This window comes from Epinephelus moara, chromosome 7, assembly GCF_006386435.1.
Source record: "Epinephelus moara isolate mb chromosome 7, YSFRI_EMoa_1.0, whole genome shotgun sequence".
NCBI lineage: Eukaryota > Metazoa > Chordata > Actinopteri > Perciformes > Serranidae > Epinephelus > Epinephelus moara.
The window spans coordinates 23,848,957-23,872,349 of record NC_065512.1 but is presented as its reverse complement, the minus strand read 5'-3'; the positions used below and the strand labels follow the sequence as shown (position 1 = coordinate 23,872,349).

The window sequence follows — 23,393 nt, the reverse complement described above, 5'->3', positions numbered from 1 at the left end:
TAGAAATGCTGATTGGGGAGAATATTTTTTAAAAGTGCCATTAAACCTATTCCAGTGTATTAACATTTAGGAGGGATGGATCATATCAGCACTGGACTGCTTATTAAAATAAAAAGGACACAGTTATTAATATTAGAGTTTATTCATGCAAAAGATGGACACATTATTATTGCTTTATCTCACTGTAAGGGAACAACCACTGTTGCTCGACGACTTGAATGAAAGAATATGCTTCATAAGGAGTTTCTGGATAATTAGGCTTTTGCTCGCACCAATCGGAGTTTAAAAAGACAGCTATACACCCAAATTGTTGGTCGCAGTCATTGCACAGGAATGGTAAAGCGCTACTGATTGCTGTGGAAGTAATGCCTTCACAGCCCTTCTGTCCGCCTTGCCTGTATTCGGGAGAAGAGACCCGCCCACCTTAATAAAGACTGGACCTTCTCTCTTCCAATCCAGACAAAAGGAGAAGACGACAGATCCGCGGCGACACGCACTGAGCCGAGCATCCGAGCACCTTGGAGACGCCACGGGTTTGATTCGACGCGCAAGAACGCACACCGGCACACACGCCCTCCAGGTCCACCTGAGCCCCCCAGGCCGGTTAATTGTCCAGTTTGAAGGCCGTGGAAAGGGAGTCTGAGCCCCGGTTCAATCGCAGCCAGAACACCGTGTTCCCATGATGTCATACCTGTGGATTCTGCTATTAGGAAGCCTGCTGGCTGCAGGCGCCAAGGCACAAGGTAATGATTTATTTTCCAATTAATTCAACCCAGCCTTCAGCTGTATGTGTGCAGATGTTTTGCTCGCACGCTCATAGGACATCTATCTATCTATCTGTCTATCTATCTAACTATCTATCTATGTCTACATAATATGCATTTACATAAATGTCTGGATTTCTGTCTGTGTGTTGGTCGCCTTCATCTCACTGTCTCATTTTCCCCCTCATTCATCTCCTGGCTCTCACCTATCTTTCTCTCCCTCTGCCTTTTCTCTCCTCTTCCTCTGCCAGTCTGCCTCATTACTCATCCATACGTGTCTGTGTCTGTGAGTGCAATTGCCAGTGTCTTCTGCCAGCCTGTCTGCCTCCCTGTCGGCATGTCAATTCATTTCACCTTTTGCTGTAATCTGCTTGTTTTAATCTGTTGTAGCTGAATAAATAAAAGCAGCTCTGCTCCTCTTCCTCGGTACTGTGATTGTTCATGGCTCTGCCACCCCAGACGCTGTCAATGACATAGGTGTGTCATGTAATTTGGCCATATCTTTTTGGACATGAGTTTTGGCCCACAGGGGTGTGGTGGGCCCATTGTCCTTACATAAGTATTTCCCTCCCTTTTCCCCTCTCTTTCATCCATCTTTCCCCCTTTTTTTATTTGTCTGTTTGATCCCCTAAGTCTACCATCTTCGTTTTTCTTCTCTGTATCTTCATTATTCATTTTTTTGCTCTCTTTTCCCTCTTCCTTCTTCCTCAGCTGGCCCATGGGCCCCTGCCCTTCCCCGCGGCGCATGCAATGATTTCAGATTGTTCAAACGAGCAATAAAACTCAGAGGGAGAGAAAGGGAGCATTGAGAAAAACAGACGCTGGGAAAGATGGGTGGAAAGTAAGGGAGATGTTGGAGGAAGATAAAAGAAAAATGTTACGGCCAATGTGGAGGGAAAACAAAGAGATATACAAGGAAGGAAAGAGTGAGAACAGCGAGTGTGATCATCGTTATGCAAACAAAATTTCAGTTGAACGTTGGCACGTTTGGATGTGATCTGTGGTAATCTCACTCTACCGGTTCACTTCTTATTGGGAGACAAACCACCAGAGAGGAACCACCCTTACACACAGACACACACTTTCTCTTTCCCACACACACTTTTTCTCATATTGCTGAACTTTAACCTCACTGTAAACCCAATGGATGCTGGTGTACTGTAAAGCAGGAAATCTCCACGGGTGTGTGTGTTTGCTGGCTTGCATGCGAGTGGTTCATAGTTCTGCCAAAAAAAGACGGGTCGATCGGTCAGTCGCATGTGTGCACATCATGCACGGTGTGTCCAAGCTATAGAAGTGAAGGATATAGGGAGTGTCTCCGTAACTAGATCCAGCTCCAGCTGTAGACAACACCCAACAACACAACTAGTTTCAGCGCCTTCTTCTCCCCCAGGGCCTTAAAGCATCTGTGTGTGTGTGTGTGTGTGTGTGTGTGACTTTAATGTACAGAACATGTGGGATATAGGAGTGCTTCATCAGTGTGTGCGTATGTATGAGGCAGTTGAAGAGCATGTGTGCGTCTTAGAGGCAGATGAAAGCAAAAGGAGCCGTGTGAAGTGTGGCAGGTGTGTATGTACAGTGTGTGTGCGCAGACTTGTCTGTGTTTACACCTTCAACCAACAACACATAAATCACTCTTTTGGTGGATAAGTGAAAGACACACACACACACACACACACACACACACACACACACACACACTCTCTTCATCTTCCTGCTCCCATGGGGGCAGTTTCATGGTGTGCATGATTGGGGTAAACACAGCACTTTCTGTCCTACAAACACACAATGGAACCATACCTGGCAGAACAATGCTCTGTGGAGGTGCCGTTGTATCACCTGACACACACGCACACACAGTTTCTGGTGTGCTGTTACGGGGCAAGGCTTGGTTATTGGTGTACGTAATATTAGTCATTCAACCACACACAGGCGATCTCACACAATCTCACGGCAGGAACCAAAAGATTCAGAAAATGAAGTTCCAACTTCCTCTCTCATGGGTACAAATAACGTATCTCAGACTCTAATTTATGTAATGTGGAATGTACCATGCTGTGTGTTGCATAAGGCTAGATAACAGTACTTTTATGGTATCGACCGAAATAACCTAGTACTAAATAGTATTGAAACTTCTCCAGTCAAACCTGCATTTGCAAAGACTATTTGTTTGGCTTTGCACTTAGCCAATACCCACAAGCGTTCTTCGATTTATGCATTTAACCTGTGATTGGCCCATTACGATCCCTACAGTCTGTAGTATGCTTAGGGCACGGAGTATTTGAAGAAGCTTGCAGTTGAGCGTGCCAAGATGCCATCAGAATGTTTGAAAGTATGACACACATGTAGCGTCTGGTGGCATTTTATGGAAATTACAATTTACATGAATGGTCAAAAATGAAGTAGAAAAAAAGGTACCAAATGAAGTGCTCTGTTGATATTAAGGGTATGTGCATTGGCACTGGTATTGTACTTTTTAAAAGACACCCAGCCCTATTGTTATATAACTAAACATGTAGTGTTCTAGAGGAAGAGGATTTACTTCTTTGTTCTTTTTGATATCCTGCACAAAAGATGAACATGACGGCCATGAAAAGACTTCCAGTTTTTTATTACCAAGCTTACCAAGAGTCATGAGGTGCCAGGGTAAACAGTTTCATCACCCCTTTGGATAACAAAACAGCGGCACCTGCATCAAGCTTCATTACAGCCCTAAAACTTCCATGAAGTGTGTGAAACATGACATGAGTAACACGCTAAGTGCAGTCTTCATGCTGTAGTGGCTGTTGTCATAGTAGCTCACCGACATGATGTAACTTGCTGAAAATGCTCGCTGTTTTCACTACGAACATGTCTTTCCTTTCAATCGCGATTGGTGCCACATTGTCCATGAACCCTGTTGTTTGTTTACGTGTTGCCAGGAACAACTTTTACAAAAGCCAATGCCCACATCAGTTGAGTATCCCAAGTGAGATCAAAAAGTCCTGCTTGCTGAAACACGAAGAACAGGGAAATGGAAGTTGATGTTCATTTGATGTTACCTTATACTGTAAGGGGTGTGTGGCGACTACCATTAATAAAAAAACACTAAGAGGCTGAGCAGGCTCGTGACTGTGACTCGTTCAAAGAAATCCATGATGAAGTCCAGAGATGCGTTTTATGGTATTTATTTAACTGAGATAACTAAGGCAAAACGAGATGAAATGATGCATTACGTTACATGATATTACGGACAACAGAAAATATCAGAGACAACAACTCACCCTCTTTGTCTACCTGCCGCCACGCCGGTGAATGAACAGGTAAAATGATACAAGCCACTATGCCATTACAACCACAAGACATGACCAAAAGAACGCATGCAGCCAAAACAAATAATAAACAACAGAGGTTAAATACACATTCTGGCTCCTACAGGATGTTTTCAGTGTTTTAACAAAGACATTTTTTCTCAATTACAGAAACATTTTTCTGTTAAAGATTAAAGCTACGCTCTTACCAGCAAACATTTGTCCGTAGGGCCCATGTGAGCAGTAAATGGGCAAAAACATGGGCCTTACATTGGATAGTACACAGGTTCCATATTGGCCCCATGGCAATTGCCCACATGAGTAGGTTTACCCAAATGGACCCCAGAAAAGAGGCCCATTTTGGGCCCATACCCATGTGGTACCCAGGTAGCCCTAGCATAACCAATATAGGGCCCATTTGGGTAAACCCACTAATGGCCTATTGGCATGGGTCCAATGTGGAACCTGTGGACAGTCCTATAGGGCCCATTTTTTCAGCCCATTTTCTACCTACATGGGCCCCACATACAAATGTTAACTGGGTTGATAGCTGCAGTATATTCGATGGGGGGAGAACAACATTCTTTACACTTTGAACCTTGCTTTTTGTCATACACATGTATCGACTGTTAAGATACTTCCTGTTAGAATTCACCATGTTTTATCAAGCTCAGTAATTCAAATTTTGGGTTTTAGAATATGCTTGTCTTGCTATATCCACTGTTTTCTGCCTACACATACATACACCAAGTAGACTGGTAAAGTTCAGCTTTAAATATATAGTTTGACATTTTTAGAAATATACATATTCGCTTACTTTCTGAGAGTTAGATGAGAAGATGGACACCACTCTAATGTATTCACTGTGAATATAAAGCTTTCACCAACAACCGGCTAAACTAGCTTAGCGCAAAGACTGAAAACAGAGGAAACTGCTAGCCCGGCTCTGTCTAAGGGAAACAAAATCCACCCAATGGCACCTCTAAAGCTCATGAGTTATATCTCATTTGTTTAAATTGCACAAAAAAACATGTAAAAGTGACAACTTGTGGTTTTACCGAGAGTAATGTGCTGGGCTATTTCTTGGCAGGAACCAGTAACTTCCAGTAATAAACAGTGACGACAAGCCTACAGGAGGTTACCGTGCCTGGCCAAGAAAGAGTCTGGCACATAACCCCTCAAGCGAGTCTCAACATTTTAAGTAGTACGCTTTGGAGGTGCTGGCAGGCATATTTTGTTACCTTTGGAAAGAGGTACGCTATCTGTTTCCCATTGTTTTCAGTCTGTATGCTAAGCTAAGCTAACCAGCTGCTGGCTTTCACTCCATATTTCCTGTGGCGTAAATCCTCTCACATGTTTGATACATAGTCGATGTTCAATGTGGTAAATGTCAACATCCAGTCCCTATTAAAGACAAAAACACATCTTCACTCAGTGGCCACTTTATTAAGAACATCTGTAAAATCTAATGCAGTCCAAAATAACAGCTCAGCCGAAAGTTTAACTTTTATTCAACTGTCAGAGAGGTGTATGTTTAACTGTATGTTTGATATAGAGTATGTGTTGGAGCTGTTGTACTGGATTGCTTTGATTGTACGAATATAAGTGTAATGAAGTGGCCATGGAGTGTATTTATCAATCTATCAAGCCACTTGTTTTCTAAAAGAACACAACAGAACTGTCAGTATGATGTTTTCCCACATGCGTAACCTGGTTTAACTTAAGAGTCTTCCTCTGGGGACCTTTTTGCCGTTTAACACTGCACATGCTGTACAGTCTCATACAATAGCGTGCGGCCATGTCAGAGACACACAGATGACTCATCAGCCTCAAGGGAACGCAGTGGCAGAGAAACAAAGGGAGTTAAGAGTTTGGGAGAGAGAAAGAGAAAGGAAAGGGGGTAGACAGTCCTAAAGACAAAAAGGAAAACAAAGAGAAGGAGGGAGAGAGGTTTGGATGTGCAACAATTTGTTTAACTGCTGCACTAACACAAAACAGGACACAGCTCAGCCCGAGTGTGAGAGTGAAGTGAACTTGCCTTTATATGTGTGTGAACATGTGGTTGTTTGTATGTTTGGACTAAGAGGGGTGGAGGAGGTGTTTTATGGGTTTGTATGCACGTACGTGTGTTTGCGCATGCGTGTGTGAGTGTGTGCGTGTTAGTGGGGGGCGTGTATGGGAGTGTTTGCAGCGGAGGTAGTTAGAGGAGGAAGTGGCAAACTGATAGATGGGAACAGAATGTTCTATGGAGTGGCAAGAGAAAGAGAGAGACAGTTTGTATGGGGGGCAGTCACACACACACGCACACACACACATTACATGTTACATGAGAACCACATACCTTACACACACATGCATGTACAGTAAGCACAATGCCATGAAAAAAATGTGCTCGCTCATTTCTAAAATTACTGTCAGTTAAAACAGAAATGCAAACGCACACACACACACATGTGAACAGAAACTCAACAAAGATCTGACAAATTAATAAGAAAATGAAAGCAAAAAGTTAGCGTGCGCTGTTGCAGAAGTTCTTTGTGTCTTATTGTTAACCTCCTCTTCACTGGTAAGACACATCGAGTGGCATCTAATCTTCATCAAGTTGAATGAAGTTCCACAGTACACCTGATGAATACAGTGATTTCTACTGAAACTGTAAATAAGTGAATCAGAAACACACACCACACTTGCACACACTTCCACACGCAGCCCTGCTGATTTAGTTCTGAATGCTGTTTGACTCTTAATAAACCGTCGAGGGCGATGATTGTTGTTTATCTTGGATGCTAAGCATGTACGGCGACATGTGCCGGAGAAACACAGATTGAGAGGAAACAAAGAGAGCCTGTATTTTATTGCTCAGTAACCATGCATCTGTGCATGTCTCACATTCATGTTTCTACGCATGTGGTGTGTGTTTAGCCATGCCTGTGTGCAGTTCTTTGCGTGTCTGTGTGTGGATTTGTGTTTCTCAAGGAGAGCCAGGGTGTCACCAGCACCGCGCGCCTCATGAGAATTTACAGTTGATGGAATACTTTAGATCTGTTCGTGCCGTTCTCCCTCAAGGCTTCACTGACTCTGATACGATCTCACTTGGCAAGCGCAGTGATCCTTATTGGAAACTCACTTGGCAATGAGCAACTGTTAAAAAAGATTAGATTATTTTCTGTGAGCATATTAAAAAAGAGGGAATTAAAATCCGGATGACTCTTATTACTCTATGATTTGTCTTCATTTTTCAATGTCTAGTTTTCTAGGAGTGTTTTGGCATCTGTTCTGCCATCCTGTACATTTCTTTTCACTTTTTCAATCCAATCTAAATACAGCTCTTCCAGCAGTAAGCACAGCATCACTCACATGTCATCTCGAAATGGTTATATGTTTTATTTAATAGTTGGTGCTTGTGTTTGGAAAAACCTGCTGCCTCAATGAACCAGCATCAGGGTCCTGCTAGATCAGCAGAGCAAAGAATGCTCAAGTCAGAGCGCCGTTTTGCTGTTTCAGCTTCTCACATGCAACAGGGGAATCTCACAGCGCTGGTTAAAACACACGCAAACACCATGCGCAGCTCACACACAGAATGACAAAGACATGCGCTTTGCATTTTCTCATTAGTACCGAGCTGCAATGCCAGTGCTGAGGTTGAAGCTTCATATGATGTCGAGGCAGGTGAGATGTGATCAATGTGTCTGTCATCCAGTTGTGGCTGGAGCGTTCACATCAGGGACCAATCAGACCAGGGTGTGGCTCTGTGCATGTGTGTGTGTGTGTGTGTGTCTGTGTTAGAGAATGTGTTGAATCCACAACATCTTAACGACCATTCAGACAGATGATTTTTAATGCTTTTAAATGATAACAGATGGATTGAAGCATGCAGTTTTTAATTACCGATGGTTACACTAATCACTACCAGTTTTATGCTCTATCTATTCTATCTTAGATTAGACTTACAACATTTCCGCTCATGTATGTGTGAACAGTAAAGGGCACAACATGTTGGTAAATACAGTAAATTTTATAGATGTTATGTTGACAAGTTACAAGCCTTCAAAGGCAGATGAGACTCCCTTTGAGACACTGAGACAGAGTTTGGGCTGCCACTTCTGCCTCCTTTCTTCTTTTCAAAAAGAAGTCAGTTGTGTGATGTTCATTGAAGCACCGGGGTTTCGGCACAGCCTTTTGTGTGTTTTTTTTCCCTCAACTTTTTGAAATTGATATGTCCAAGTTGTCTGTACTTCAGTGGCTGTGTGCTCTTTATTCATTATTTTATCACTTTCTTTCCTCACACATCTCTGAATAGATGATGCAACCCCAAAAGAGGAGGCAGAAGTTCCTGCAATCCCGACTCCTGAAGCAGAAGCAGTGCCAGAGGACAAGGAAGAACCTGCAGCTGACGAGGAAGCTGAGCATAATCATGAGGTACAGAATAAAAGTAGTCAGTTCTCTATTTTATTAGAGAATCACAGATCTTTCCCCGATCACTTGGAGTTCATCACGGACCCTAGATGTACTAACTAATGTGCAGGTTCTGATAATGTGTGAATAATGTAAAGGCAGATATAGTTTAAAAAGGTTATTTTCAAAGTTTGGGTTACCGTGACATTGCAAACCTTTTTGTCTTTAGACTCCGTCCTCACTCCAAACTCTGACAAACTCTTTGCTTGCATCGCCAGAAGCACAACTCGAAGGGTTATGCCCTCTGAAAACAGCAGTGCTGGCACAATAAATACATATGAATAAGCCTGGCAGCTTCCAGAGCCCCTGTCCAGCTCTGCAGCTGAATTATTCACTGTTTCTGGGTGACAATCTGTGCAGCTATACTCAAGCTCACTGAGGTCTAGAGAAAATCTATTTCCAAATCCTCAGGCCGTTATTTGATAAGCGAAGACATATCAAATGTCTGAAAAATGCGGCGTGTTAGTTCTTGGTTGGGTATTAAATAGGAAGTCATATGCGACATACTTTTATTGCCATGAAATGTAATGGTGCCTCTGTGTCTCTGTGCTTTGCAGACTGACTTCTGTGTGTTGTGTTTCAGTAAAGCTCCACTTTGCAAATCAGTTTTGCTTAGATGGTTAACCACAAACAAATAAGCTGAAGTGATCTTAAAGCCCGCAACCACCTTAGGGCCCTCTTAACTATAAATGTTTAGAGATTCATTACTCGAACATAACTTAAAGAGATGCGTATCTTGTGCTGAATACAGGAAATAACACCAACGGCAAGTGAGCCGGAGCCTGCTGCTGACGATAAGGCCGATGAAGCACTCACTCCTGCTGTTGAACAGGCAGAACCATTGACTCCCGCACAGGAGGATGCAAAACCGGACGAGGATGCAAAACCGGACGAGGATGCAAACCTGGCGACTCCTGCACAGGAGGACATACAGCCGACGACTCCTGCACACAAGGATGCAGACCCAGCAGCTCCTGCTGATGAAGATGCAGAAGCAGTGACACCTACTGCAGCAGACACAGAGGAGGAGGCACCTGCAGCAACACCAGGTGGTTAACAGGAGTTCAAATATGCGCAGTGAAAATGAAATACATAAACATTTTGTGTGCTTATTTCAGATAATAACTCTAACACAAGTTAAATACTACACAGTTCCTATTTTACATTGTAGAATCCACATGCTGTTCTTTGCTTCCAAAATAATTTTTCATTCACTGCTGCTGCTGTGTGGGGGTATCTACTGATTTCCCTTCACTTTAATGCTACTCTCCGATACCAGCAGTGGTAATATTGAGTAATAAGAACAAGGATATTAAGAACAAATGTAGTGTGTTGAATTCATTTGTGTTAAAACACAGGAAAGACCCTCTAAGTTCTGTATTTGTTGCTTGAAATTCCCCCTTCCACGTATTACCTACTCCTCCCATTCTCCTTGTCAGTGTGCAAATGTGTGTGGCAAAATACTGACTGATTTTGCTTTCAAAATACATCAAACATTGCGGTTAAACACAGCCACACAGCCAATGCCATAACTCTTTGGGTAAATAAGTAGTAATAGCATCAGTAATCTAATACTTGCCCTTCCCTCTGCTTCACTTTCCTGTCCAGAGCCTGCAGCTGATGTAGAAGATAAGGACGCAAAGGCTGAGGAACCAACAGCTGATGGAGAAGAGGAAGCTACCTCAAGCGCTGGTGCAACACCAGCCAAGGAGGAGGAGGTCAGTAGCAGTGATAGAAGGTCAAACCTACTAAACCGACTAATATACCGTCATCTAACAAACATCCACATTGCTTTTATGTATAATTGCTCATGTGCTGTGCATGACAGTTTTTATCCAGGAGCTGCTGTGCTAATGAGCAGTTAATGTGCCCTTCCTACATGTTTATGTGTCATAATATTGGTTTGTTATAGAGTGGACCTGAGGCTACACCGGCAGCAGATCCAGCTGTATCACATGATGAGGAAAAACCAACTGAAGCACTTGCTGCTGCAGACCCAACAGTACCACCTGTCAGTATAGATGTGGAGGTCATTGTCCCAGGTAAGAATATGGATGTTGTGGTGCATATTGTGCACATATGGAAAAGACGGCAAATTAGATCACGTTGGTGGCAAGAATTCCCTTGTTTCCAAGCATTTTCCTGAATTATGTTGGTATAGAATAGCAACCTGAGAGAGTGGGTAAGAACTTGCTACATGCTGAAGCATTTCGGACAGTCTGTAAGGTAAAGGTGTACATAGATATATATAGATGAGCTGCAGAGAAAGCTGAACGCATGTATTCTGTAGATGAGCTCACCTCTTTAGTGTGTGTGTCCATTGCTTGGGGATACTGTACAAACTTGTCTGTTAACTGTTATGTTCTGAAGCTTTGTTCTGGTGCATTCTTTCTAATTAACATGTCATGTGTCATGGTGGCAACAGAAGTCTTTGAAGTCATGATAAATCACCTATATTCAAAGCTTAATGTATGTATATGATGCAGTGTAAAGTAGAGGAATTATCCATCATGCCATTTCTGCTTTTGTCATTTTATCAGATATCAAAGTAACAGATCAGGATAATGGTGTCACTTGTCTTTCTGTGTGGATCTTAGATGTGTGCATGAAACCATGATTCTATCCTTTGTGTTTCCCAACAGTTAAAGAGGCTCCTGAAGTGGATACAGGTAAAGGATTTTTTTTCTTTCTTTCTCATTTCACTCTTCTCTCATTTGAACAATTTCCAAAGCCACATTATATAAACCTCAACCTTTCTGGAGCCAAGTCTCACAGCTAAACAAATCACTAAGGCACACCATAAATAATTGCTTATGAGTATGACTCAGACGCCCTTTTCATCATACAAGAGCACTCCGGGAGAACATAATTAAAACCAGTTTATTTCAGTAACTACAGTAACAGTGGGTCCAAATAGAAGCCGACCTGTTTAATTGACACAATTGACATGTGGAAACGTTGAAATCCTACAAAGCAGGATTACATGAAATTACTCTGAGTGGGAATTAATTAAGAATTATTGAACAATATTAGGAGATGTGTTTGGAGCTCCACTCTGTGTGGCTTGAGTACTTGTGTTGTGTTTTCCTTGAACTCTGAACCCACTACGATTTGTCAAACATATTAGTTCCCCTCTGTGTCATCATATGACCGCAGGGATACCCATGATATTATCCAGTTATAATAATTTTGTGTCATCAGTCATTTAAAAAAACATTTAAAAAACGTACATGTCCTGCTTTCATGAGATATCGTGTATCATTTGCCTCAGCTCCCCATTTTGTGAACAAATAAATGGAAAACAGATGTGCTCTTCCACCAAAAAGCACAAATCACTTCGGAAGGTTACGAGGTGGGATTTTGGCCCGCACAGTTTTACCTCCTAAATTAAGGGTGGTATGGTTTGAGTGAGGAAACCTCGAGGTGTCACCATTTATTATGTAACCTTGCCTTTTATAGCAATCGCTTTTCAATTCTCTCTCCCCCATTTCAGCATTTCTTGTCCCAGGCAGTCTTGTTGTTTGTTCTTACCTACTCTGTAGCATCCTCCTTTCCCTCACTCAAGGATAGTCATTTTATGTTCAGGCTGGTCATTAGCTCCTCTCATGCTGACAACTAAGGAAGGGTTGTGCCACCGAGTGTTAAGAAGATTGTTGCTATGGAAGGTTTGTTCCATGTGATATCTGGCAGGGGAGCGTTCTCGCACGGTGGTGAGGGAAGGAAAAGAGTTGAGAAATGGACAGGAGGATAAGGAAAGGAGAACAGGGAGACAGGGAAGTGGCAAAGGCAAAGAGAGGTGTAAAAACAAAAGGAAAGAGATAAAGAGGGGAGAGGAGAAGGTGGTTAGGTTAATGGAAAGGCCAGAGAATATAAAAGAAGAAAGGAGGCTCAGCAGATAGACATGAACACAGGAGAGAGAGCGTATCGGAGTAAAACTTGGCTCAAAATGTCCTTAACATTCATGTGTGCTTTACAGTGTGAGCACAGTTCTTACTCACTATGATTTAACGTCCAGAATCTGTGGAGGTGAAAGAATAGATCACCAGATAATTACGCCCCTGAGGTTTTATCTGAAATAATTCACCAATCCTACCTCGCCCTGCCCAGACTTTTGTATACTGAGTCACACATGTTGTTGTTTAAGTTGCTCGGGTTTTCCCCCAATGAATTTAGAGTCAGGGTAAGGTATTGTTCCTGACAGATAATATCCTTTAATCTAAGTCAACACTAGTTCACAGGATCACCGTCACACCCTTGGAGCAGGTAGTGTTACAGAGTCCCTATCGAGGACACCTCTGCAGGGCATTCACTATAGGGGCCACGAGGGAGTGAAGTGAGGAGTGCTTCCATGATGGCTGATAATATCATTAAATAATTCATCATGCTGCAGTGTCGTATGGAGTGTTAAAGACATTACATGTTTTTGGTGAACATCTGGAAGATATCCCTTTTGGGCGGGACGGTGAAAAGTGAATTTCCCTACAGGAACTGATATTGCATTTCTGTCACCAGTGATATCTTTGTTGTTTTTTTTAAATGTAGGATTTAACTTGGAAGACGCTCTGAAAGATGGGGTTGAGAAAAATCCAGTACAGAGCCACAATGAAGCTGATGGTGAGTATCTGCTTATAACAATTACTGTTGATATTATCGCCAAAAAATATGCAAGGACGCACACAAGAGTCTTTGGCGTTAGAGTTAGAAATACAAAGAGGCACTGATGAAGAGATAGTTTAGTTTTGGCTGAACTGTGCTTTTATTCCTAGTTATCACAATCTTGTGGATGCCTTTTTTATCACTCTGCATGCTGTCTGAAATTATGTGGAACAGTAAGATTAACCTCGCAGTAACTGGATGTCTATGGGATCAGCCCGATCTCCTTTCTAAGGAACATTACACCTTCTCTAACACGGACGGTTTGTGCTCTTAGCCTAAACTTTCTACACATGTAAACAGGAAGTGGATGGGACGTTTCTTTGTAAATGCTGAAACTCTAAAATCAAAAATGCATATTTTTCCTCTTACCTGTAGTGCTATTTATCAGTCTAGATTGTTTTGGTGTGAGGTGCAGAGTGTCGGAGATATCAGCCGCAGAGATGTCTGCCTTCTCTCAGAAATAATAGAACTAGATGGCACTCAGCTTGTGGAGCTCAAAGCAGCAAAAAAAAAAAAAACACATTTGAAAAACTCAATAGCAATGTCTCTTTCCAGAAATCATGACCCAAGATACTCAAGATAATCCACAGACCTTGTCGTGAGCAGTTTCATGTAGGAACTATTTTCTTTCTCCCAAACTACACTCACCAGCTGTATCACCATACAGAAGGAAACGTACATCACTCATAGACAAGAGAGTAATAGTTAGATACTGATAGCTCACCTGAGCTTGCTTATGTTACTGTTCAGTCGATTGGGCCATTAATGTTTACAGTAATTAGCTAGAGCCTCTCATCCATGAGTAGATGCATGAGTTTTTCAAATGTATTTTTCGCTGCTTCGAGCAGCACGACCCGAGTGCCATCTAGTTGCATTATAGTGGAGAGAAGGCAGACATCTCTACAGCCGTTATCTCCAACACTCAGTAACTCACACCAAAACAACCTAGACTGATAAATACCACTACAGGTAAGAGGAAAAATATGTATTTTATATATTTTGGGGTGAACTGTCCCTTTAAATCTGTACTTCCTGTGCTACCTTAATGGATAATAGGCTAATCTCTCCATTCAGCATTTTGTCATTGCCCTCTCTGACGTAACTGGCATCAAGTCTTATGACACTGCATTATGAACAATATCATTAAATCATGAGGTGTTCTGGCTGTAGTCTGGCATCAAAAATACAAAGTTACACCTCGACCAAATGGTCCTTAGCACAAGACCAAGTCACGACAGAGCCTCATAAACAGTCCTCTTAGACATTCTACTTGGGGCTCTACGTGCTGCAAGAATGTTGTTCTAATTTTATGAGCTTTGTACCTATGACAAGACATCGAATCGACTCGTTTTACCTCCTGGGTTGAGAAAGTTTAATCACCAGCAGCCTCAGCGCAATTTAACAGCAACACTTAATGCTGATTTTCACCCTTTATTCTCCATCTGAAAGCTGATTCATCTTGGTCGTTATAATCATTATAATCTGGTGAGTAGTGCTCTCCTTTAGTGCTCTGTTATTACCGGCTTTGTCAAGTTGAAGCAGGTAGAGGGCAGCCATGATGTCACAGGCGTATACAGACAGGCAGCGCAGAAGGAAATAACTGGGTTGTTTTGCATATGGAACTAATCAAAGATCAGAGAGAGAGAGAGAGACACATAGAGTGTCTGTGTTTCCTTCAGATATTTTATCTCTTTGATATTATAACTGCATCTCTATGAGTGTACAGAAGGGTTGTGTGTGTGTTTGTGTGTGTGTGTTCCCAGACCGGTTAGGACAGAAACTCTAGACCTTTTAATGCCTCTGAGGTGTAAACTACTACAAAGAGAACAGCCTTGCTCCTCCCTTCTTCTTCTAATGCCATCTGTGCTTTACATGCATCATTAACACATTTAAACTTGAAATCATAATGCCTTTCTCTCCTTTAATCACTTGTTTGTCTTTCTTCTATCTTTAGCACGTGCTTCTGGTGCCACAGCAGATGGTAAGGCCTTTTTGAGTTCATGGTCAAACTATACATGACAACGAAAATAAACACATCACGCCATCTTCAGTCCAAATCGCACAAATCCCCAGTCAGATACGTAGCTATGCAGCCACACGGCAGTCGTAGGGGTTTGTGACTACATCTGGAAACTGGTGAAACACACAGGATATTGCTGGCATGCCTCTGACAATACAAACAGGATACAAGATTCAGCGGAAAATGCCTCTCCCCTATTGTTGTAGTTCAAACGATGTTTGAACCTGCCCTTCTCTAAGAGTATTTTACCTTGAATTCTCCTAGTCACGCTACATCTGTTAGAAGTGCTGCCTCTGAAAAAAACTCAGTTCCTTACTCTCAAACGGATACAGTAGAATGACAGGTGCGTGTTTGTGCCTGTTTAAATAAACCGTCCGTCATGTTACATTAAGTATGCGATTCCCATAGTGTTAAACCAATTTGTAAATGGTGCCGTTTCGTGTCACTGACTTTATTTGCATTCTCTCTTTCTAAATTGCAGACAAACCTGAAGCCCAAGGTGAGTTATCCTTCTTCTCTTCCTCTCTTTTCTTTTTTATTGTTTTGAACACATTAACGCACCCACCCATCACTGCCGCAAACATACCTGCACCGTAAGCATTCCCTTATTGTGTCTTGTGTCATGCAAAGAGCCCCGAGGAGGTGTGTTGTTGCTGCAGCTGCTGCATGACATTTTCCCCTTTTTTGTACTTGAACTTTCCTTTGAACATCAGTCACTATCTTTGTATATTTAACGAAAGACAAGTCCAGGCAAAGGAAGCAAATGGGGCGGTTGTGACTTCACCTGTCAAAATTAACCAAGTGACTAAAAGGTCACTAGGGTTGAAATGTGTATTATAGGATGGGCTTTTAGGGCTTGGAGATATGGAAAAATTAGTTTTATTGTAGTCAGAACACCTCTGTCCAATTTTGATTGGTATCAATGCATCTGTTTAAAGGGACAGTTCAAACCAAAATCAAAAATACATATTTTTCCTCTTACCTTTAGGGCTGTTTATCAAACTAGATTGTTTTGGTGTGAGTTGCTGAGTGTTGAGGATATCAGCTGTAGAGATGTCTGCCTTCTCATCAGTATAATGAAACTAGATGGCACTCAGCTTGTGGTGCTCAAAAAAATCTTAACAGCCATTAAATGATTAACCACTTACAAGATAATCCACAGACCTTGTTGTGAGCATGTTCATGTAGGAACTATTTTCTTTCTAACAAACTACACCTGCCAGTGTATCACCACGCTCACCTGAGCTAGCTAACATTACAGCACAGCCAAGAGTATGCCATACATGTTTATATCTCACGCTGTCACAAGCACAAGCCTCTTGTCCATGAGTAGATGCACACTTCCTTCTGCGTAGTGATACGGTTGGCAGGTTTAGTTCAGTAGAAAGAAAATAGTTCCTACTGTACATGAAACTGTTCACAACAAAGTCTGTGGATTATCTTGAGTAACTGGGTCATGATCTCTGGAAAGAGACATTGCTGCTGAGTTTTTCAAAGGTATTTTTTTGCCGCTTTGAGCACCACAAGCTGAGTGCCATCTAGTTCCATTATTTCTGAGAGAAGGCAGACATCTCTATGGCCGATATCTCCAACACTCTGCAACTCACACCAAAACAATCTAAATTGATAAACAGAGTCAGAGGGGAAAAGACATAATTTTGATTTTGGAGCGAACTGTCCTTTTAAGTATTAAAAGTCCTAAATGAGTTTGTGTAGTTCATCACATTGTAAAAGTGTGATTTTTAGCTGTTCAAAAGTTCTATTGTAGATTTCCTTCTGACCTCTGACTTTAGCCTTTAGCATACAGCATATGATATGGGTTGTGGCTGCTGACCACATACGGTTCCCATAGGTTTGTGTTTCCATAGTTTATCTCAGCATGTGTGTAAGTACACTGTGTGCGTGTGTGTGTGTGTGTGTGTGTGTGTGTGTGTGTGTGAGTGTCTTCATGCAGCCTTTTTACACCAGAAAAACTGGTGTATCCATGTTGAGTGTTTTGCATACATGCATGTTCATACATGTCCTTATCTACCCACCTGTGCTTCCTTGATATGACTCATTAGCTTCTCCTGTTTTATAAGAGTTGACTCATTCCCTCTTCCTTTTAAGTTTATTTTGAGTCACGCACGATCTCTGACTCATGCCACTCACATGTTCCCTCCGTTTAAATTTGTTTATCACTGGAATTAATGAACCCTTTGATTCTTTCTTTTGTGTTAAGTTGCTGACTCATGCATCACACCCCAACATCCTTTCACCCCTCCATCTCTCCGTCAAATGCCACTTCAGCATATACTGCCTCTGTTATTGTGTGTTGACTGTAACCACTGTAAGAACAATTTTAGAAGAGATGCAATGAGGAAAAACAATCATATAGAACAATTTTATAGTGTAAAATTCACTCTGACAGATTTGTTTGTATGATTTTAGTTAAAAATTGCAACATAAAAATACAGATTTAATTTAGCTGGCAAATTTTGCGCTGCCTTATCATTAAGTCTGTAATCTTAATTTCTGTCTAACTAATTTATAGTAAATTCAGAGGGCTTTGGCAGCATGATATAACCATTAAATATTAGCCTTAATTTACTTAATTAAGGCAAATGCAGGACTTGTACTATGAGTAATATATTTTTAATGTACTAGGATTCATCAGTGAAAAAAAACATGGTCATCATGGCATCGTAGGTTTTATGCGTGAATTCATTTGTCTGCCTTTAACAGACTCTGAGAGGTATTTGCTGAATGCTGTGACACATCATGAAAACTATTCAGATGGGTGTTGTCATAGTAACTGGGGTTACAGGTGGAGACAGATTCATGCTGTCAGTGTGAATGCTTTTAGGTGTCTAAATTGCTGGGTAGGCGAGCGAAATGGGATCAGAGAATACTGCGACAAGATGAGGCGTCTCTCTCTCACACACGCACGCACATTATGTCATGTCATTGAGCCTCGCTGCTGCTGGATTGCCATTCATTACTTAACTGGAAAGTGGCACCCGGTGTTGACACTCAACGTCACAATCTCTCTAAATAGATGTTACGCTGACACATTTGTATCATATACGTTTTGCGTTCATATCACATTTCAAATTAATACCGAAAGCTGACTATACATCTGCAGCTGTGTAACTGGTGTAAATGATTGGGTTTCTTTTTTCTGCTTGTTTCCTACAGAGGGCAGCTCCAGCTCCATAGCAGGCATCCTGTGTGCAATTGCCGTGGCTGTAGTGGGAGCAATCGTTGGATACTTCACCTATCAGAAGAAGAAACTGTGCTTCAAAAATAGACAAGGTGATTATCTTGTGCAACCAACTGAGCCCTCCCCTGTGTGCCAAGCGTGTAGAAGAACTTTAAAGGTCTTTAGAAAATGCAAATGGCCCTGTCTAGAGCCAGTGTTTGCTCTGTCCGTTCTGGACTACTGTAGAAACAACATGGCGGACTTAATGAAAGAGGAACTGCTCTGTATGTAGATATAACTGGCTCATTGTAAGGTAACAAAACAGGATTCTTATTCTGAGTTGATTATAAACTAATATTAACATAGGTATATTCACTTTTTGCCAATATACCCCCCTAAATCCTAACAAGAGATTCTTTCAGTGACCTGCAAGCCAAGCAGAACCCAATCCTTTAATTAAGCTACCAGCATTTAGCAACACTTCCTTTAGCCCGGCTCAAGAGCAAGATGGGTGGTGTGTGTGTGTGTGTGTGTGTGTGTGTGTGTGTGTGTGTGTGTGTGTGTGTGTGTGAGTGACTTTTAGTTTGATTATCACATGTTCTGGAGGTCAGCAGTCTCTCTTTGAGACATAGCAGACTCAGCTTTATCCCTTAGCGAGTGTTGTCAATTACAGTCAACTCACACACATCCTGCATACCAATACTACCAAATCAGCAGAGTTTTAATTTACAGTCAACACGAGCAATAGGCCATTCAGCTTAAGCGATGTAGGGCAAAAGTCAGATTCGGAAAAAGGGTTATACTGTCACTATTAATAGCTGGTATTTATCAAATGTTGGAAATTCTAATACAAAAATCACTTTTGTATATATTTAGCGTTCATGAATATGAATGATTCTCCCTCAGCGGCAGAGAATGGAGATTGTAAATGGCAATGTAATCAGCAGGTAGAGCGCTGAGGCTGCGCCACTGACAATAAACGGGAATGCTTGGCTGCACAGAAACGAGTAGTTTTGAGCTTTAACACCAGAAGAAATGAAAGTAATTTTCACGGTGGCGATAATGAGCAATTAGAGCCGAGAAATATTAACATCCTCAGAAATCCCCCCCCTCCCCTGGGTGCTTTCACTGTCACACTTAATTTATGGTCAGTTAACTAAATGCCTGTGAAATCCTAACTGACATGTGATAACTAACTTGTCTTTCATTTTTTTTCTTCTCACGTTTTTGCATCTATGTGACTTTGTCCATCTGTCTGATTAGAAGCAGATCCAGAAGCTGCACGCAAAGCTGATGCAGCAGAGGCCCAGTCGGATCCCCAGGGTAGGACGCAGACACACGTGAACACACATTATAAAGAAGACTCAAACACACATGTCAGGCACATACAGTACTCTGAAATGTTCTTACCTTTTTTCCCTCTCTTTTCGCAGTCCTTAGCAACCTGCTGAACTCCTCCTAGACCAGCAATGATCACGTGACTGCCTGGACCAACTACCGGCAAGCAAAGTGGCAATCTCACTGTTAGGCTCAATCTTCTGTAGAGCTAAATTACTGTGAGGCCCCAGAGTAGGGCTGTGTGTGTTTCTGTCTGGTTGATTGCGTGCGTGCATGCATGTGTTGGTGTGTGCGTGTCTGTGTGTGTGTGTGTGTGTGTGTGTGTGTGTGTGAGTGTGCATATGTGTGTTCACTCTTGTGTGTGTGCATATATGTGGGGAGTAAATATATGTGAACCTTAGGGGGTTTATGATTGTTACAACTTAAGAATTTATTGAAATGATTGGACAAACTTTCTACTTTAAACCAAATCCAACATTATTTTTAAGTAGTGGACATTAAAGAGATTAAATCTCAAATTTACCATGAAATGGCTAAATTATAGAACAACCTTTTTTTTTTTTTTGTATGGCTACTATCCAGTTCTAGTAATTCAGTGTGAATATAAAGCAGTGACAGTTATTGATGTTGTAGACGTTTAACTTTGTACTGAATTCTTAAAAGTGGAATCTGTTGTCATTGTTTGAGCCGCCCATCTGATTTTGCTAATCCACTGGAAACAGTCACTCAAGTACAACATATTTTTCTTTTTGTTAGTGTCTGCAGTACAAATGCAGGATAGATGGATAACAGGGGGCTTCAATAACTACCACTGTATTTCCTGGATTCTGACGAGGAGACATAGTACAGGATTATGATCCTAGGATTCTGGGGATGCTGTTACATGGTCCAATGTGTGTTCAGGGGCCACTGATGTCACTGTATGTGTGTGTCTGTGTGTCAATTTTTTGGTTGGTGAAGGGGCTTTAGTTTTAAATCCTGTCGGGTGACTACCACTTCTCCTCAGTCAGTTCAATCCATCAGAGTGAGAATTTGCAATTTAACACAAAAAAAAAAATCTAATGAGTTGAAGTGAAGTGTAGTCCAACCCTGTTTCAGTCAATGGATGAATGTTCACTTCGACACTTGACATTGACAAATTCAAAAGAGGTCATGTAGTAATGTATTAGACATTGTTCTGATGTAGTATGTGTCAGTCTAGTCGTGATGCAGTAATTTCTCCTCTATAGTGCCTTTCACTGACACAGCCTGGCTTGACCAATCTACAGACACACAGGGAAGAGACCTGGGACAATAACAGTGAAAACGGGCAAAATAAGTAGTTGAATGTATCAAAACACGTTAGACAATTGAGGAATGTATGATCCTAATGAATTCATAGTCATCTAGGTGGTTGTAAAGCCTCACCGTGAACTGCTTGTGTATGTGAAACTGTTACGTGTCTGTAACAGCTGCTGTATATCCGTTCGCAGCGGGCTGTTTGCTGTTTTATTTCCAGTGCTTTTTTTAAAAAACCAATATTGCATTCCAAGCCTCACATTTCAGGGTTCGACATCTCCTCATTGTGTGTCTCTTCGTTTGAGCAAGCCAGTCGCTGTCACGGTGTTTTTGTATCATTCATATTTCCACGTTACGAACACCATTCACCTGTGATTTTTTTATATGACTTTTACTTTTAGCAGTGGTGCCTCAGAGCTGACACAGATTGTCTCTAGTCGACTTGTTCGCTGTGGTATTTTGTGATTATCATTGTGAAATGCCTCAGAAGCAGCGCTACTGCTTTTAAAATAAAAATCAAAAAGCCCTTTTTTTTTCTTTTTTTTTTTTTTCACGGCTGTAGCACAAAAAATATTAACTTCTGAATGTCTTTTCGTTGCCTTGCAGTTTTGTACTTGCTCTGCTCCCTTTAAACTTTGAAATTGGGTTATAGAGGTTGCATAGTGTCGCAATTCATGTAATGTTTGTTACTTGTAAAGCACCATATAGCTGCAATACAGGACAGAGACTGTTGCTAACAGCCTAGCCTCAAGTTGAGAAATATTAATAGTCTGTGATGTCACATATCGATTAATCCTACTGTGTAAAACTGTGGGCTGGACGCTGGGTCAAAGCTCTGTTTGAAATGCCTTCTTATCTTGTAATCTGTGATAGACTGAGTTTCTCTTGACACATTGGAACCAAGCAGATGTCTGAAATCTCCTGCTGCATCTGCTACAATGGCATGGAGTGAAAATGCACAAAATACCCACTAACTAACAGTACAAGCTTTCACATACAGCCACTGATGCCTTCAAAACAAAAATCTTTTAATGCAGTACTTGCCCCCGCTGTGCGCTCCAATAAGTGCAATCAACAAAAGCACCCTGCTGTCCTGCTGTGCACATTCAGAAACCTTAGTGGGACTGATTTAATGTAAAGGAGACCAAAACAACAATAAATCCCTAAAAATGGCACAAGGAATGTTTGTGTTTTTGAGCATTATGGTCTACTCTACATTTAGTCCCAAGCAGTCGCATTCCTTGTAAACACAAACTATTGGAACGTAGCATCCAAACCAGAATGTAAAACCAAGGAGATTGTAGACTCGCTGGGTCCTGAAGTGCACTTCCCAGATATCGCTGAGGCATCAATCGTGGCGCTGACCAGTCCTGCCTTAAACCGCCTCTTGAATACAAAGCTCAATGTCATCATCAGAAAGCAAACGGTGAAACAAGCAGAGATGTTTTGCAGGTGATTTTAATAACACAATCTCTATGGGAGAAGCACTTTCCTATCCTGTATACATCTTGATTCATTAAACATATTTAGACAATTCATCACTTTTGATTCAGACTAGTGACTCTTCCTTTTTATTTAAATACGCTGTGTTTTTATTTTGTGTAGGAACTGTCTTCTTCAATTTTTTTGTCATCTGGCACTTGTGTTGTTCCTCTGGAATTGTGTAAATAATGTTTGAGGAGTCAATTAAACAGTTTTCGTGGGAGTTGGTGTTTTATTTCCCTGACGTCTGGTGTGTGTGCATGGGACACAGTGAGGCCTGCTTATGCGTCACTGATCTTACAGAATGATAATCAAATACTGGTATTTTTAAAGTTAAGATATATATATGATACGTACGTAATCTATAGCTTTTTTCCATAGATCAAAAAATAACTGTAAAGTTTGTACAGCTGCATCTCTCTCCCTCTGTTTGTGACTTTCCTTAGTGCCTGTAAGCTGTTTGAAAGTTAAGAAAGCACAGTGAGAACAATAAACAAACAGACATCACGAGACATGACCTGAAATGCTTGATATGTCAGGTATTTATAGAAGGTAACTCATACTCACAGTTTTGAGCTCCGTGAATGATTTATGGTGACAGGTCCATAAAGTACACACCTGAGGCCCTCAGAAGTAAAATGTGGGAACCTTTGTCGGGTTTTCTTGCCAAACACATACACACACAATTCCTGTATGTGCGCATTCATTTACACCCACCAGCCATTACACCCACACCCACCGAAACCATCTAATTAAACCCACCACCGCGAGCTGCCTTGATGACTTGATACTGACTCAGTAATAGAGTTGATCTGAGTCCAAGTTATTTAGATTAAATTATCTTTCATGGCTGAAACAATAAAACTCGGCTGTGTTAGTATCTGTGAGGATAATATGCTCATAAAAATACCAGAGTTCAAAGATGCATT

The 23,393-nt window shown here is 41.4% G+C and overlaps 1 protein-coding gene across 1 annotated transcript; it reads left to right on the top strand.

Moving 5' to 3' along the window:
- The first annotated feature begins 461 nt into the window (after positions 1–461).
- On the top strand, positions 462–22,687 carry si:ch211-39i22.1 (fibrous sheath CABYR-binding protein). The gene is made up of 12 exons (XM_050048610.1): positions 462–743; positions 8,355–8,473; positions 9,261–9,558; positions 10,118–10,227; positions 10,422–10,551; positions 11,152–11,178; positions 13,052–13,123; positions 15,120–15,146; positions 15,667–15,684; positions 18,363–18,479; positions 19,630–19,689; positions 19,800–22,687. Exons 1-12 carry the CDS (start codon positions 680–682, stop codon positions 19,826–19,828), a joined length of 1,071 nt encoding a protein of 356 aa, XP_049904567.1. The 5' UTR covers positions 462–679; the 3' UTR covers positions 19,829–22,687.
- Positions 22,688–23,393: the final 706 nt, after the last annotated feature.